This window comes from Bombina bombina, chromosome 2 (genome assembly GCF_027579735.1).
Source record: "Bombina bombina isolate aBomBom1 chromosome 2, aBomBom1.pri, whole genome shotgun sequence".
NCBI lineage: Eukaryota > Metazoa > Chordata > Amphibia > Anura > Bombinatoridae > Bombina > Bombina bombina.
Genome location: NC_069500.1, coordinates 473,048,936 through 473,062,560, shown reverse-complemented (window position 1 = coordinate 473,062,560; position 13,625 = coordinate 473,048,936). Strand labels below are relative to the sequence as shown.

Sequence of the window (13,625 nt, the reverse complement as noted above, 5' to 3'; positions counted from 1 at the left end):
CCAGACGGTATCTTCATCCATCCGGCACGGAGCGGGTCCATCTTCAAGACATCCGACATGGAGCATCCTCTTCATCCGACGGCTAACACTGAATGAAGGTTCCTTTAAATGACGTCATCCAAGATGGCGTCCCTTCAATTCCGATTGGCTGATAGAATTCTATCAGCCAATAGGAATTAAGGTAGAAAAATCCTATCGGCTGATCCAATCAGCCAATAGGTTTGAGCTGGCATTCTTTTGGCTGATTGGAACAGCCAATAGAATGCCAGCTCAATCCTATTGGCTAATTGGATCAGCCAATAGGATTGAACTTCAATCCTATTGGCTGATTGCATCAGCCAATAGGATATTTTCTACCTTAATTCCGATTGGCTGATAGAATTCTATCAGCCAATCGGAATTGAAGGGACGCTATCTTGGATGACGTCATTTAAAGGAACCTTCATTCAGTGTTAGCCGTCGGATGAAGAGGATGCTCCACGTCGGATGTCTTGAAGATGGACCCGCTCCACGCCGGATGGATGAAGATAGAAGATGCCGTTTGGATGAAGACTTCTGCCCGTCTGGAGGACCACTTAGCCCGGCTTGGATGAAGAGACTTCTCCCGGCTTCGTTGAGGACTTCGGCCCGGTTGGATGAAGACTTCTCATGGTAAGGTGATCTTCAAGGGGTTAGTGTTAGTTGTTTTTTTTAAGGGAGTATTGGGTGGGTTTTAGAGTAGGGTTGGTTGTGTGGGTGGTGGGTTTTAATGTTGGGGGAGATTTGTAATTTTTTTTTACAGGTAAAATAGCTGATTACTTTGGGGCAATGCCCCGCAAAAGGCCCTTTTAAGGGCTATTTGTAATTTAGTATAGGGTAGGGATTTTTTTTTATTTTGGGGGGGCTTTTTTATTTTGTTAGGGGGATTAGATTAGGTGTAATTAGTTTAAAAATCTTGTAATTTGTTATTTTCTGTAATTTAGTGGTTTTTTTTGTACTTTAGCTAATTTTATTTAATTGTATTTAATTTAGGGAATTAATTGAATTATAGTGTAGTGTTAGGTGTTAGTGTAACTTAGGTTAGGTTTTATTTTACAGGTCAATTTGTCTTTATTTTAGCTAGGTAGTTTATTAAATAGTTAATAACTATTTAGTAACTATTCTACCTAGTTAAAATAAATACAAACTTGCCTGTAAAATAAAACCTAAGCTAGCTACAATGTAACTATTAGTTATATTGTAGCTAGCTTAGGGTTTATTTTATAGGTAAGTATTTAGTTTTAAATATGAATAATTTAGTTAATAATAGTAATTTTTATTTAGATTTATTTTAATTATATTTAAGTTAGAGAGGGTTGGTTTGGGTTAGACTTAGATTTAGGGGTTAATAACTTTAGTATAGTGGCGGCGACGGGCGTGGCAGATTAGGGGTTAATAATATTTAACTAAATTTTGCGAGGCGGGAGTGCGGCGGTTTAGGGGTTAATATATTTATTATAGTGGCGGCGATGTCCGGTTCGGCAGATTAGGGGTTAAAAATTTTTTTTAGTGTTTGCGATGCGGGAGGGCCTCGGTTTAGGGGTTAATTGGTAGTTTATGGGTGTTAGTGTACTTTTTAGCACTTTATTTAAGAGTTTTATGCTACGGCGTTGTAGCGTAAAACTCTTAACTACTGACTTTAAAATGCGGTATCAGTCTTGACAGGAGAGGGTCTACCGCTCACTTTTTGGCAGACTCGTAATACCGGCGCTATGCAAGTCCCATTGAAAAAAGAGGATACACAATTTACGTAAGTGGATTTGGATTTCCAAGTCTGGCCAAAAAAGTAAGCGGTGAGCCTGTACCTTCAAGACTCGTAATACCAGCGGGCATTAAAAAGAATCATTAGGACCGGCTAACGCTGCTTTTTAAGCCTAACGCAAAACTCGTAATCTAGCCGTTAGTTTGAAGACCACTTTTACTTGCTGCAACTGTTTTTATTGTGTGTAACCCTTTTCAAATAAAACTTATAAAGTTGACATATTTTAAAACCTATATACACTAAGCCCATACGTATGAGGGTAGAGTGCTTTTCCGGTTAGTATCCTGTCCAGCTCTCTTGCTGGAATTGTTCTTGCAGAGGATGTACTTTTGCCTTTTACTTGATTTGTTATATAACTTATCACAGGAAAACAGTGAAACCATTATTATAAAATTAGGCAGATTAAAATGTCGTCTTTTTTTCCCCAATTTTCTTGGCCTTAAGATTTTGTACAAATTTAACAAGCTTAAATTATCTTTTCAAACAGATGTCGATCTCAGTGTGGTGGAAGCAGTGAAACGAGAGCTCACAGACTGTGGATTCCAGTGCTGGCAGACCAGCATAGGCGCTCCAGGAGTCTCTGTGCATCACTTGTCCGATCTGACAGAGGACATTAACAGTGCGCTCAATTCTATTTAAGCCCAGCACAGACTTTCTATACATTGGGATATGAATCACTGTAAAATACCAATTATTAAAATAGCCCTAAGTTAGAGAAATACAATGTGACCTCAAACATCATAAAGGTGTTAATACTTCTAATTTTATATGTTTGGTAAATGTTAAATAATTGCTAAAGATGCTATTTATTATGTTTTTTAATTCCTAATTAAAAACACTAATGGTAAAATATGTAGTAAAATTATTTATTTATAGATAAATGTATAATGTGGACGCTTCTTAAAGTAGGGAGAAAGTTTTTACATATACTCAGTTTCTATATGTTTAGAATTATGTAGGCCAGGCTTGAGCTTTACTCTGCTTTGTACCATCCTGTTTTTGGGATGGAAAAAGGTGTGACACATCATTTCTAGCCAACCTCTGGCCATTGTTTGGGGGATTGGGAAGAGTATTCCTTTATTGGTTAATCTCACCTGGACAGCATGATCTTTCTTCACGTATTTTGACGTTTTCTAACTGTATCCAAAGAAGAAACAAAAAAAGTGAGGTAAAGTATTAGAACACCATTTTGTGACCTGATTAACAAATGATCCAGTACTACTCATGCTGGTAATTTGTTTTATTTGTGTGAATTTTGGGGGTTACGGGTTTTTATGTAAGTTTTAATACTTCCCCCAAAGCAGGGGTGTCAGACTAATGACACCTGTACCCAAGGTACCACTCCACCTCTAAGCTACCCCCATACTGTTTCATTAGCTGCATTTTGAGTAGTTATTGAATCCATAACACTGTATATATCAGCAGTTGCTTTATATATTATGGGATTTAAACATTAATTTCTCTTGTAAGGTGTATCCAGTCCACGGATCATCCATTACTTGTGGAATATTCTCCTTCCCAACAGGAAGCTGCAAGAGGATCACCCACAGCAGAGCTGTCTATATAGCTCCTCCCCTAACTGCCACCTCCAGTCATTCTCTTGCAGCTTTCGACAAGCATGGAAGCAGTTAGAGAGATGTGGTGTAATTTAGTTGTTTTTCTTCAATTCAAGAGTTTGTTATTTTCAAATGGTACCGGAGTTGTACTATTTTGGTCTCAGGCAGAAAATAGAAGAAGAATCTGCCTGTGGTCTCTAATGATCTTAGCAGGTTGTAACTAAGATCCATTGCTGTTCTCACACTTAACTGAAGAGAGAGGTAACTTCAGCTTGGGGAATGGCGTGCAGGGTATCCTGCTATGAGGTATGTGCAGTCTAAATTTTTCTAGAGAAATGTATATGCTAGAAAATGCTGTTGATACCGGATTTATTCAAGGTAAGCATGATTACAGTGATTTAATAACGACTAGTATCATGCTTACTATTAGAGGTAACACTCTTATTATTTTTTCAAATTACTGAAATATTAAACGTTTGCTGGGAGTGCTTAAACGTTTTTTTATATGCCTTTTGGTGATAAACTTTAATGGGGCCCAGTTTTTTCCACATGGCTGGCTTAAATTTGCCTAGAGATAGTTTGTTAGGCCTCTCACTGTGTAGACAGGAAGTGGGAGGGGCCTAATTTCGTGCCTAATTGCGCATTAGCTTTTGCAGACTGAGACATCCAGTTTCATTGAAGGAGTTCCCTGAATGCTATAGGACCTCTCTGAAGGGTTTTGGTGCTTTCTAAAGTCGTTTGTATGGCAAGGTAGGGCCACAGCAGAGCTGTGGCAGTTTGTTGTGACTGTTAAAAAACGTCTATTTCGTTTTTTTGATCCGTTTTTGAAACTAAGGGGTTAATCATCCATTTGCAAGTGGGTGCAATGCTCTGTTAGCCTATTATACACACTGTAAAAATTTCGTTTGTTTTACTGCTTTTTTTCACTGTTTTTCAAATTCCGACCTTTTTTATCTTTCTTAAAGGCACAGTACCGTTTTTATTTTTTTGCTTGTTAACTTTCTGTAAAGTGTTTTCCAAGCTTGCTGGTCTCATTGCTAGTCTGTTTAAACATGTCTGACATAGAGGAAACTCCTTGTTCATTATGTTTAGAAGCCATGGTGGAACCCCCTCTTAGAATGTGTACCAAATGTACTGATTTCACTTTAAGTTATAAAGACCATATTATGTCTTTAAAAGATTTATCACCAGAGGAATCTGACAAGGGGGAAGTTATGCCGACTAACTCGCCCCACGTGTCGGAGCCTTTGACTCCCGCTCAAGGGACTCACGCTCAAGAGGCGCTAGGTACAACTAGCGCGCCCGTGGTGTTTCCTTTACAAGACATGGCGGCAGTCATGGATAATACACTGTCAGCGTTATTGTCCAGACTACCTGGGTTATGAGGAAAGCGAGACAGCTCTGGGGTTAGAAGAAATACAGAGCACTCTGACGCTTTAGTAGCTATGTCTGATACCCCCTCACAATATGCAGAAGCTGAGGAAGGAGAGCTTCTTTCTGTGGGTGATGTTTCTGACTCAGGGAAGATGATTCAACCTGATTCTGATATGGCAACATTTAAATTTAAGCTTGAACACCTCCGCGTGTTGCTCAGGGAGGTTTTAGCTACTCTGAATGACTGTGACACCATTGCAGTGCCAGAGAAATTGTGCAGATTGGATAAATACTATGCAGTGCCTGTTTACACTGATGTTTTTCCAATACCTAAAAGGTTTTCAGAAATTATTACTAAGGAATGGGATAGACCAGGTGTACCAATCTCTCCCCCTCCTATTTTTAAAAAATTGTTTCCAATAGATGCCGCCACACGGGACTTATGGCAAACGGTCCCTAAGGTGGAGGGAGCAGTGTCTACCCTAGCTAAGCGTACTACTATCCCCGTCGAGGACAGTTGTGCTTTCTTAGATCCAATGGATAAAAAGTTAGAGGGTTACCTTAAGAAAATGTTTATTCAACAAGGTTTTATTCTACAACCTCTTGCATGCATTGCCCCAGTCACTGCTGCGGCGGCCTTCTGGTTTGAGTCTCTGGAAGAGGCTTTACAGGTAGAGACCCCATTGGATGATATACTTGACAAGCTTAGAGCACTTAAGCTAGCCAATTAATTTGTTTCTGATGCCATTGTTCATTTGACTAAACTAACGGCTAAGAATTCTGGTTTTGCTATTCAGGCGCGTAGGGCGCTATGGCTTAAATCATGGTCAGCTGACGTTACTTCAAAGTCTAAGCTTCTTAATATTCCCTTCAAGGGGCAGACCTTATTCGGGCCTGGTTTGAAGGAGATCATTTCTGATATCACGGGAGGAAAAGGTCATGCCCTCCCTCAGGACAGGTCTAATAAATCAAGGGCCAAACAAACTAATTTTCATGCCTTTTGAAACTTTAAGGCGAGCGCGGCATCAACTTCCTCTAATACAAAACAAGAGGGAACTTTTGCCCAGTCCAAGTCGGTCTGGAGACCTAACCAGGCTTGGAACAAAGGTAAGCAGGCCAAAAAGCCTGCTGCTGCCTCTAAGACAGCATGAAGGATTGGCACAAGTAGTAAGAAGTAAATACAGCGCCAACAAGAGGCCAAGGGATAAATATACTCACAGAGAGATAAAAGAAGATTATTTAATGAACCATGTTAAAAAGCATCAGTAATAAAAGACTATATATAAAAAATGTAAAAAGCACATATAAATAAAATTACAAATACAGGAATATCTTACAGAAGCGGCTCAAAGGGCCAAAGCTGATAATTACAATAAAAACAGAGGTAATAACAGGTGATCAGTGTGAGTGGTACACCAGAATAAGAGTGTATACTGATAAAACAGAATTAGCCTAAGTACAACTGTAGCAAGTGCATCAAGCAAAAAACTAATAAACAATAATACAAACAATAGTGTTCAAAATTAGTGTTACAAAAATAGTGTTCCAAAAAATAGAAAAATGCACTGCAGTGCAAAAAAAGGGGGTAGCAAAATAATTGTATAGATACAATCAAATAGTGAGTGAGTGCAAATGGATATAAAAATGCTAGCTACTTAATCCAGTGAGGTTAAGATATAATTGAATAAAATACACAATATGCAATAACATAAAAAATAAAAAATAATAAAATATAAAATATAATCCAAAAAAGTGTTCAAAAAGTTGATCAACAAATGTTAGTGAAGAACAAAAATAAGTCAATCAAAACTAAAAAATGGAAAAAATGGGTGATGAAAAGCAAGGTGAAAGTGAGGAAATTGATTCCTTCCAATGTTAGTTACTTTAACAGATCCAAATTCCTGAGTGTGGTTGCTGAAGTAGCTGAATGGATCCTAGCACCTGTCAGCTGCTCCTATGGTATCCTAAAAAGTGTCCCTGTAAAAAAAAGAAAGGGACCCTTTTTTTTTTTTTTTTTACAGGGACACTTTTTAGGATACCATAGGAGCAGCTGACAGGTGCTAGGATCCATTCAGCTACTTCAGCAACCACACTCAGGAATTTGGATCTGTTAAAGTAACTAACATTGGAAGGAATCAATTTCCTCACTTTCACCTTGCTTTTCATCACCCATTTTTTAGTTTTGATTGACTTATTTTTGTTCTTCACTAACATTTGTTGATCAACTTTTTGAACACTTTTTTGGATTATATTTTATATTGTATTATTTTTTATTTTTTATGTTATTGCATATTGTGTATTTTATTCAATTATATCTTAACCTCACTGGATTAAGTAGCTAGCATTTTTATATCCATTTGCACTCACTCACTATTTGATTGTATCTATACAATTATTTTGCTACCCCCTTTTTTTGCACTGCAGTGCATTTTTCTATTTTTTGGAACACTATTTTTGTAACACTAATTTTGAACACTATTGTTTGTATTATTGTTTATTAGTTTTTTGCTTGATGCACTTGCTACAGTTGTACTTAGGCTAATTCTGTTTTATCAGTATACACTCTTATTCTGGTGTACCACTCACACTGATCACCTGTTATTACCTCTGTTTTTATTGTAATTATCAGCTTTGGCCCTTTGAGCCGCTTCTGTAAGATATTCCTGTATTTGTAATTTTATTTATATGTGCTTTTTACATTTTTTATATATAGTCTTTTATTACTGATGCTTTTTAACATGGTTCATTAAATAATCTTCTTTTATCTCTCTGTGAGTATATTTATCCCTTGGCCTCTTGTTGGCGCTGTATTCACTTCTTACTACTTGTGCATATTTTTTGGAGGTTGGTTAGGATCTCTGTTTGGATACAGCTTGGGGATTACCTTAGCGCTTGTACACACACCCTTTTTCAGCATGAAGGATTGGCCCCCGATCCGGTAATGGATCTAGTAGGGGGCAGACTTTCTGTCTTCGCCCAGGCTTGGGCAAGAGATGTCCAGGATCCCTGGGCGCTGGAAATTGTATCCCAGTGATATCTTCTGGACTTCAAAGCTTCCCCTCCAAAAGGGAGATTTCACCTTTCACAATTATCTGCAAACCAGATAAAGAGAGAGGCATTCTTACATTGTGTTCAAGACCTCCAAGTTATGGGAGTGATCCACACAGTTCCAAAGGAGGAACAGAGACAAGGCTTCTATTCAAATCTGTTTGTGGTTCCCAAAAAAGAGGGGACCTTCAGACCAATCTTAGATCTCAAGATCCTAAACAAATTTCTCAGGGTCCCATCATTCAAGATGGAGACTATTCGTACCATCCTACCTATGATCCAGGAGGGTCAATACATGACTACAGTGGATTTAAAGGATGCTTATCTTCACATTCCGATACACAAAGATCATCATCGGTTTCTCAGGTTTGCCTTCCTGGACAGGCATTACCAGTTTGTAGCTCTTCCCTTTGGATTAGCTACAGCTCCAAGAATCTTTACGAAGGTTCTGGGGTCACTTCTGGCGTTCCTAAGGCCGCGGGGCATAGCAGTAGCCCCTTATTTAGACGACATTCTGATACAGGCGTCAAATTTCCAAATTGCCAAGTCTCATACGGACATAGTTCTGGCATTTCTGAGGTTGCACGGGTGGAAAGTGAACGAAGAGAAGAGTTCTCTATCCCCTCTCACAAGAGTTTCCTTTCTGGGAACTCTGATAGATTCTGTAGAAATGAGGATTTACCTAACAGAGACCAGGTTATCAAAACTTCTAAATTCTTGCCGTGTTCTTTATTCTACTTCTCGCCCTTCGGTGGCTCAGTGTATGGAAGTAATCGGCTTAATGGTAGCGGCAATGGACATAGTGCCGTTTGCCCGCCTACATCTCAGACCGCTGCAACTGTGCATGCTCAGTCAGTGGAATGGGGATTACACAGATTTGTCCCCTCTAATAAATCTGGATCAAGAGACCAGGGATTCTCTTCTCTGGTGGCTATCTCGGGTCCATCTGTCCAAAGGTATGACCTTTCGCAGGCCAGATTGGACAATAGTAACGACAGATGCCAGCCTTCTTGGCTGGGGGGCAGTCTGGAACTCCCTGAAGGCTCAGGGATCGTGGACTCAGGAGGAGACCCTCCTGCCAATAAACATTCTGGAACTAAGAGCGATATTCAATGCTCTTCAAGCTTGGCCTCAGCTAGCGACAATGAGGTTCATCAGATTTCAGTCGGACAACATCACGACTGTGGCTTACATCAACCATCAAGGGGGAACAAGGAGTTCCCTAGCAATGTTGGAAGTTTCAAAGATAATTCGTTGGGCAGAGATTCACTCTTGGCGCTTACAGCTAGGATAGATCTTATAGTTATATGAAAATTCAAATATAAAGTATAAAATATATATATATAAGGGTAAGCAATAATATAAGATATATTATAGGGCCTGTAAGTGTCTTATTTAATCTGCTATATAATGATACATCACTCTTGTAAAGATATCAAGAATATTTAATATTATTAGATTAATAAACACAATGAATAAAGAACAAAGTCTAAAATATCAAGCACAATCACAATATAAAATAGAAGGGAAAGGGTATGCAGGGCAGTAAAACCTAACTCTAAGGACTAGCTCAAACAAGCAGATTACAATAGAGAGGTACAATGTCAAGCAGAACGATTCCCTATTTCTAAATAGTAAGCAAAAAATACATAGGTTAAAAATACACAGGTTAAAAATACACACGAGGAGAAGGAAATGACCTAGGAAATGTAAATGTAACACTCAAAAATAAAATCTGGACGTCCAGTATTAAAGTGATAAGGATAAAAGTATAAAAGAAAATAATTTAAATGGGTTAAAATATAAATAGTGAGAATAAACAATGATCAGAATAAAAAATGTCCCGTAAGAGCAAATATATATATATAAGCTCAGTCTTGTCTATATGCAGCGTTGGTATTGTATACCACCACTATATCTATTGGAGCTTAGTCTTTTAACTTTATGCTCTCAAATGTAGTTGATCTTGCTCATCAAGTATTGGATCAAACTTGAACACATTTGAGAGTGGTACCTTATACTTTGTTATTTAGAAGAGAGAAGGCAGCTGTTTGTAGTAGAGTAGATCGGTCCTTTCGGTGTTTGTTCAGTATTCGGTCTGTGTCTCTCTTGCAAGGACACAGCTAAGTGCAAGTAGCGAGATGGGGGAGAGCAGCCCGGATAAGGTTAGAGCAGAGAAAGTTCTGAAGAACTAATAATATTAAATATTCTTGATATCTTTACAAGAGTGATGTATCATTATATAGCAGATTAAATAAGACACTTATAGGCCCTATAATATATCTTATATTATTGCTTACCCTTATATATATATATTTTATACTTTATATTTGAATTTTCATATAACTATAAGATCTATCCTAGCTGTAAGCGCCAATACTTCCACTTCTCTGTAGCTACACACCCAAGGGATTTTTTGAGAGGGTCCCTACTTGTATTTGGCTTTAGGTTATAACTAGCTCTGATTCTTCCCCCACTTGAGAGATTCACTCTTGCCACCTATCCGCTATCCATATCCCAGGTGTAGAGAACTGGGAGGCGGATTTTCTAAGTCGACAGACTTTTCATCCGTGGGAGTGGGAACTTCATCCGGAGGTGTTTGCACAATTGGTTCAACGTTGGGGCGAACCAGAACTGGATCTCATGGCGTCTCGCCAGAACGCCAAACTTCCTTGTTACGGATTCAGGTCCAGGGATCCCAAAGCAACGCTGATAGATGCTCTAGCAACGCCTTGGTCCTTCAACCTGGCTTATGTGTTTCCACCGTTTCCTCTGCTCCCTCGTTTGATTGCCAAAATCAAGCAGGAGAGAGAGCATCAGTGATTTTGATGGCACCTGCGTGGCCACGCAGGACTTCGTATGCAGATCTGGTGGACATGTCATCCCTTCCACCATGGACTCTGCCTCTGAGACAGGACCTTCTACTTCAGGGTCCTTTCAACCATCCAAATCTAATTTCTCTGAGACTGACTGCCTGGAGATTGAACGCTTGATTTTATCAAGTCAGTCATTGATACCTTAATTCAGGCACGAAAGTCTGTCACCAGGAAAATCTATCATAAGATATGGCGTAAATATCTTTATTGGTGTGAATCCAAAGGTTACTCATGGAGTAAAGTCAGGATTCCCAGGATATTATCTTTTCTTCAAGAAGGATTGGAAAAGGGATTGTCAGCTAGTTCCTTAAAGGGACAGATTTCTGCTCTATCTATTCTTTTGCACAAGCGTCTGGCGGATGTTCCAGACGTTCAGGCGTTTTGTCAGGCTTTAGTTAGAATCAAGCCTGTGTTTAAACCAGTTGCTCCGCCATGGAGTTTAAATTTGGTTCTTAAAGTTCTTCAAGGGGTTCCGTTTGAACCTCTTCATTCCATAGATATCAAGCTTTTATCTTGGAAAGTTCTGTTTTTGGTAGCTATTTCCTCGGCTCGTAGAGTTTCCGAGTTATCTGCCTTACAGTGTGATTCCCCTTATCTGATCTTCCATGCAGATAAGGTAGTTTTGCGTACCAAACCTGGGTTTTTACCTAAAGTGGTATCTAATAAGAATATCAATCAGGAGATTGTTGTTCCGTCATTGTGTCCTAATCCTTCTTCAAAGAAGGAACGTCTATTACACAATCTTGACGTGGTTCGTGCTTTAAAGTATTATTTACAAGCTACTAAAGATTTTCGTCAAACATCTGCTTTGTTTGTTGTCTACTCTGGACAGAGGAGAGGCCAAAAGGCTTCGGCAACTTCTCTTTCGTTTTGGTTAAGAAGTATAATACGCTTAGCTTATGAGACTGCTGGCCAGCAGCCTCCTGAAAGGATTACAGCTCATTCTACTAGAGCTGTGGCTTCCACATGGGCTTTTAAAAATGAGGCTTCTGTTGAACAGATTTGCAAGGCGGCGACTTGGTCTTCGCTGCATACTTTTTCAAAGTTTTATAAATTTGATACTTTTGCTTCTTCGGAGGCTATTTTTGGGAGAAAGCTTTTACAGGCAGTGGTACCTTCAGTTTAAGTACCTGCCTTGTCCCTCCCTTCATCCGTGTACTTTACCTTTGGTATTGGTATCCCACAAGTAATGGATGATCCGTGGACTGGATACACCTTACAAGAGAAAACATAATTTATACTTACCTGATAAATTTATTTCTCTTGTGGTGTATCCAGTCCACGGCCCGCCCTGTCATTTTAAGGCAGATATATTTTATTTTTAAACTACAGTCACCACTGCACCCTATGGTTTCTCCTTTCTCTTGCTTGTCTTCGGTCGAATGACTGGAGGTGGCAGTTAGGGGAGGAGCTATATAGACAGCCCTTCTGTGGGTGATCCTCTTGCTGCTTCCTGTTGGGAAGGAGAATATCCCACAAGTAATGGATGATCCGCGGACTGGATACACCACAAGAGAAATAAATTTATCATGTAAGCATAAATTATGTTTTTAATGTATGTTTAATATATTTTTAAATTAAAAAAGGGTACTTTAGGCATTAAAGTGAATTGTTTCAATTACTGCCAATGTTGCAAACACGTTCAAGTAGGTTTGCCACTCCTATCCTAGGTGTTCTCTGTTTATCAGTTTAGCTGTGCTTAAATTATAACAGGTTTCTCTCACTGCTGAATTATTATGTATTTTAAAGCTAAGCCTATTTGTTTTCCATCTTAATGGGAGGAGAGTCCATTGCTTCATTCATTACTTGTGGGAATTAAGAACATGGCCACCAGGAGGAGGCAAAGGCACCCCAGCCAAAGGCTTAATACCTCCCCCACTCCCCTCATCCCCCAGTCATTCTTTGCCTTTCGTCACAGGAGGTTGGCAGAGAAGTGCTCTGAAGATTCGGAGTAGTCTCTTATGGAGGGTAGTACTCTTCGAAATGGGACTGGAGTTTTAAGTAGTCCCGTCAGCCTCTCAGTGAGAGCATGGGTGAATGTTAGAGTCTGGAGATGCAGGGAGAGTCTTACTGCGAACCCATCCCGACTCAGTTTAACAGCTCCATTAGCAATCAGCGTTGACGAGTTTCGCTGCCTGCTTTCTTCTTTCAAGTCCATGTCAGGAGCGATGCTACTACCCTGTCACACTTGAAGGGCCATGTTCCTGTTCCACGGCATTGATTCTGGTAAGATTGTTTCATTTATATATATGTGATAAAGCAAGAAGACAGGGTCACAGTGTGGCTCCGTTATCTTTATAGAATCTAGGGTAATACCCTCGGAAGGCGGTTATTGAACAGGGGGGGATTTTATTATGCATGTTATTGTTTATTGTGTTTTCTGCTGCATTTGTGTGAGATGAGGCTCTGTCAGTGTGGAACAGTCAGTTCATTAGCTAGCGATTGAGGCGAGCTTTTTTGGCGCCTCTCTCTCAAGTGCAGGGGTGGTCCTGCATGGCACTCCATGCAATTGGGTGTGGCCTCTGTAACTTCCTTTCTCGGCCTGCATTTGGAGGAGACTAAAGTGTTTTTTTTTGTAGTCTGGGTCATAGGAGGTGGTGAGTGCCCCGGCCATTGGGATTTAAAGGTGCCATTTATTTTTTATCAAGTCCGTAATAAAGGCGCAAGCTATTAACTGTGTATATTGTGAGGAGGTTCCAGTCGAGCCGCCTACGCAACTCTGTTCCACATGCTTTGACAATATTGCTATAAAAAAGAATAAAGTTTTTAGTACGACTGAGGCGTCCACCTCTGAGGGTTCTCTGCCCCGCGAGGTGCGTTTCCTACAGTCATCTCCGTTTACACAAGCAGTTCCCCAGGGCACTACTAATCCTGCTGGATATCTCAGATCGATTATCAGCTGAGGAGGACACTCCGAGTTATTGAAGGATGTTGCTTCTGTGTCAGAATTGGCTACTTCTAGGCCTCCGTCCGCAGAGGAACCAGATTTTA

At 39.7% G+C, this 13,625-nt stretch overlaps 1 protein-coding gene across 1 annotated transcript in view; it reads left to right on the top strand.

Moving 5' to 3' along the window:
- The window catches only part of MVK (mevalonate kinase), a 92,588-nt gene extending 89,958 nt beyond the window's left edge, over positions 1 to 2,630 (top strand). The window contains exon 10 of the mRNA XM_053702111.1: positions 2,268 to 2,630. Within this exon, the coding sequence (XP_053558086.1) occupies positions 2,268 to 2,419 (152 nt within the window). The 3' untranslated portion in view covers positions 2,420 to 2,630. The remainder of the gene's footprint in view (positions 1 to 2,267) is intronic.
- Positions 2,631 to 13,625: the final 10,995 nt, after the last annotated feature.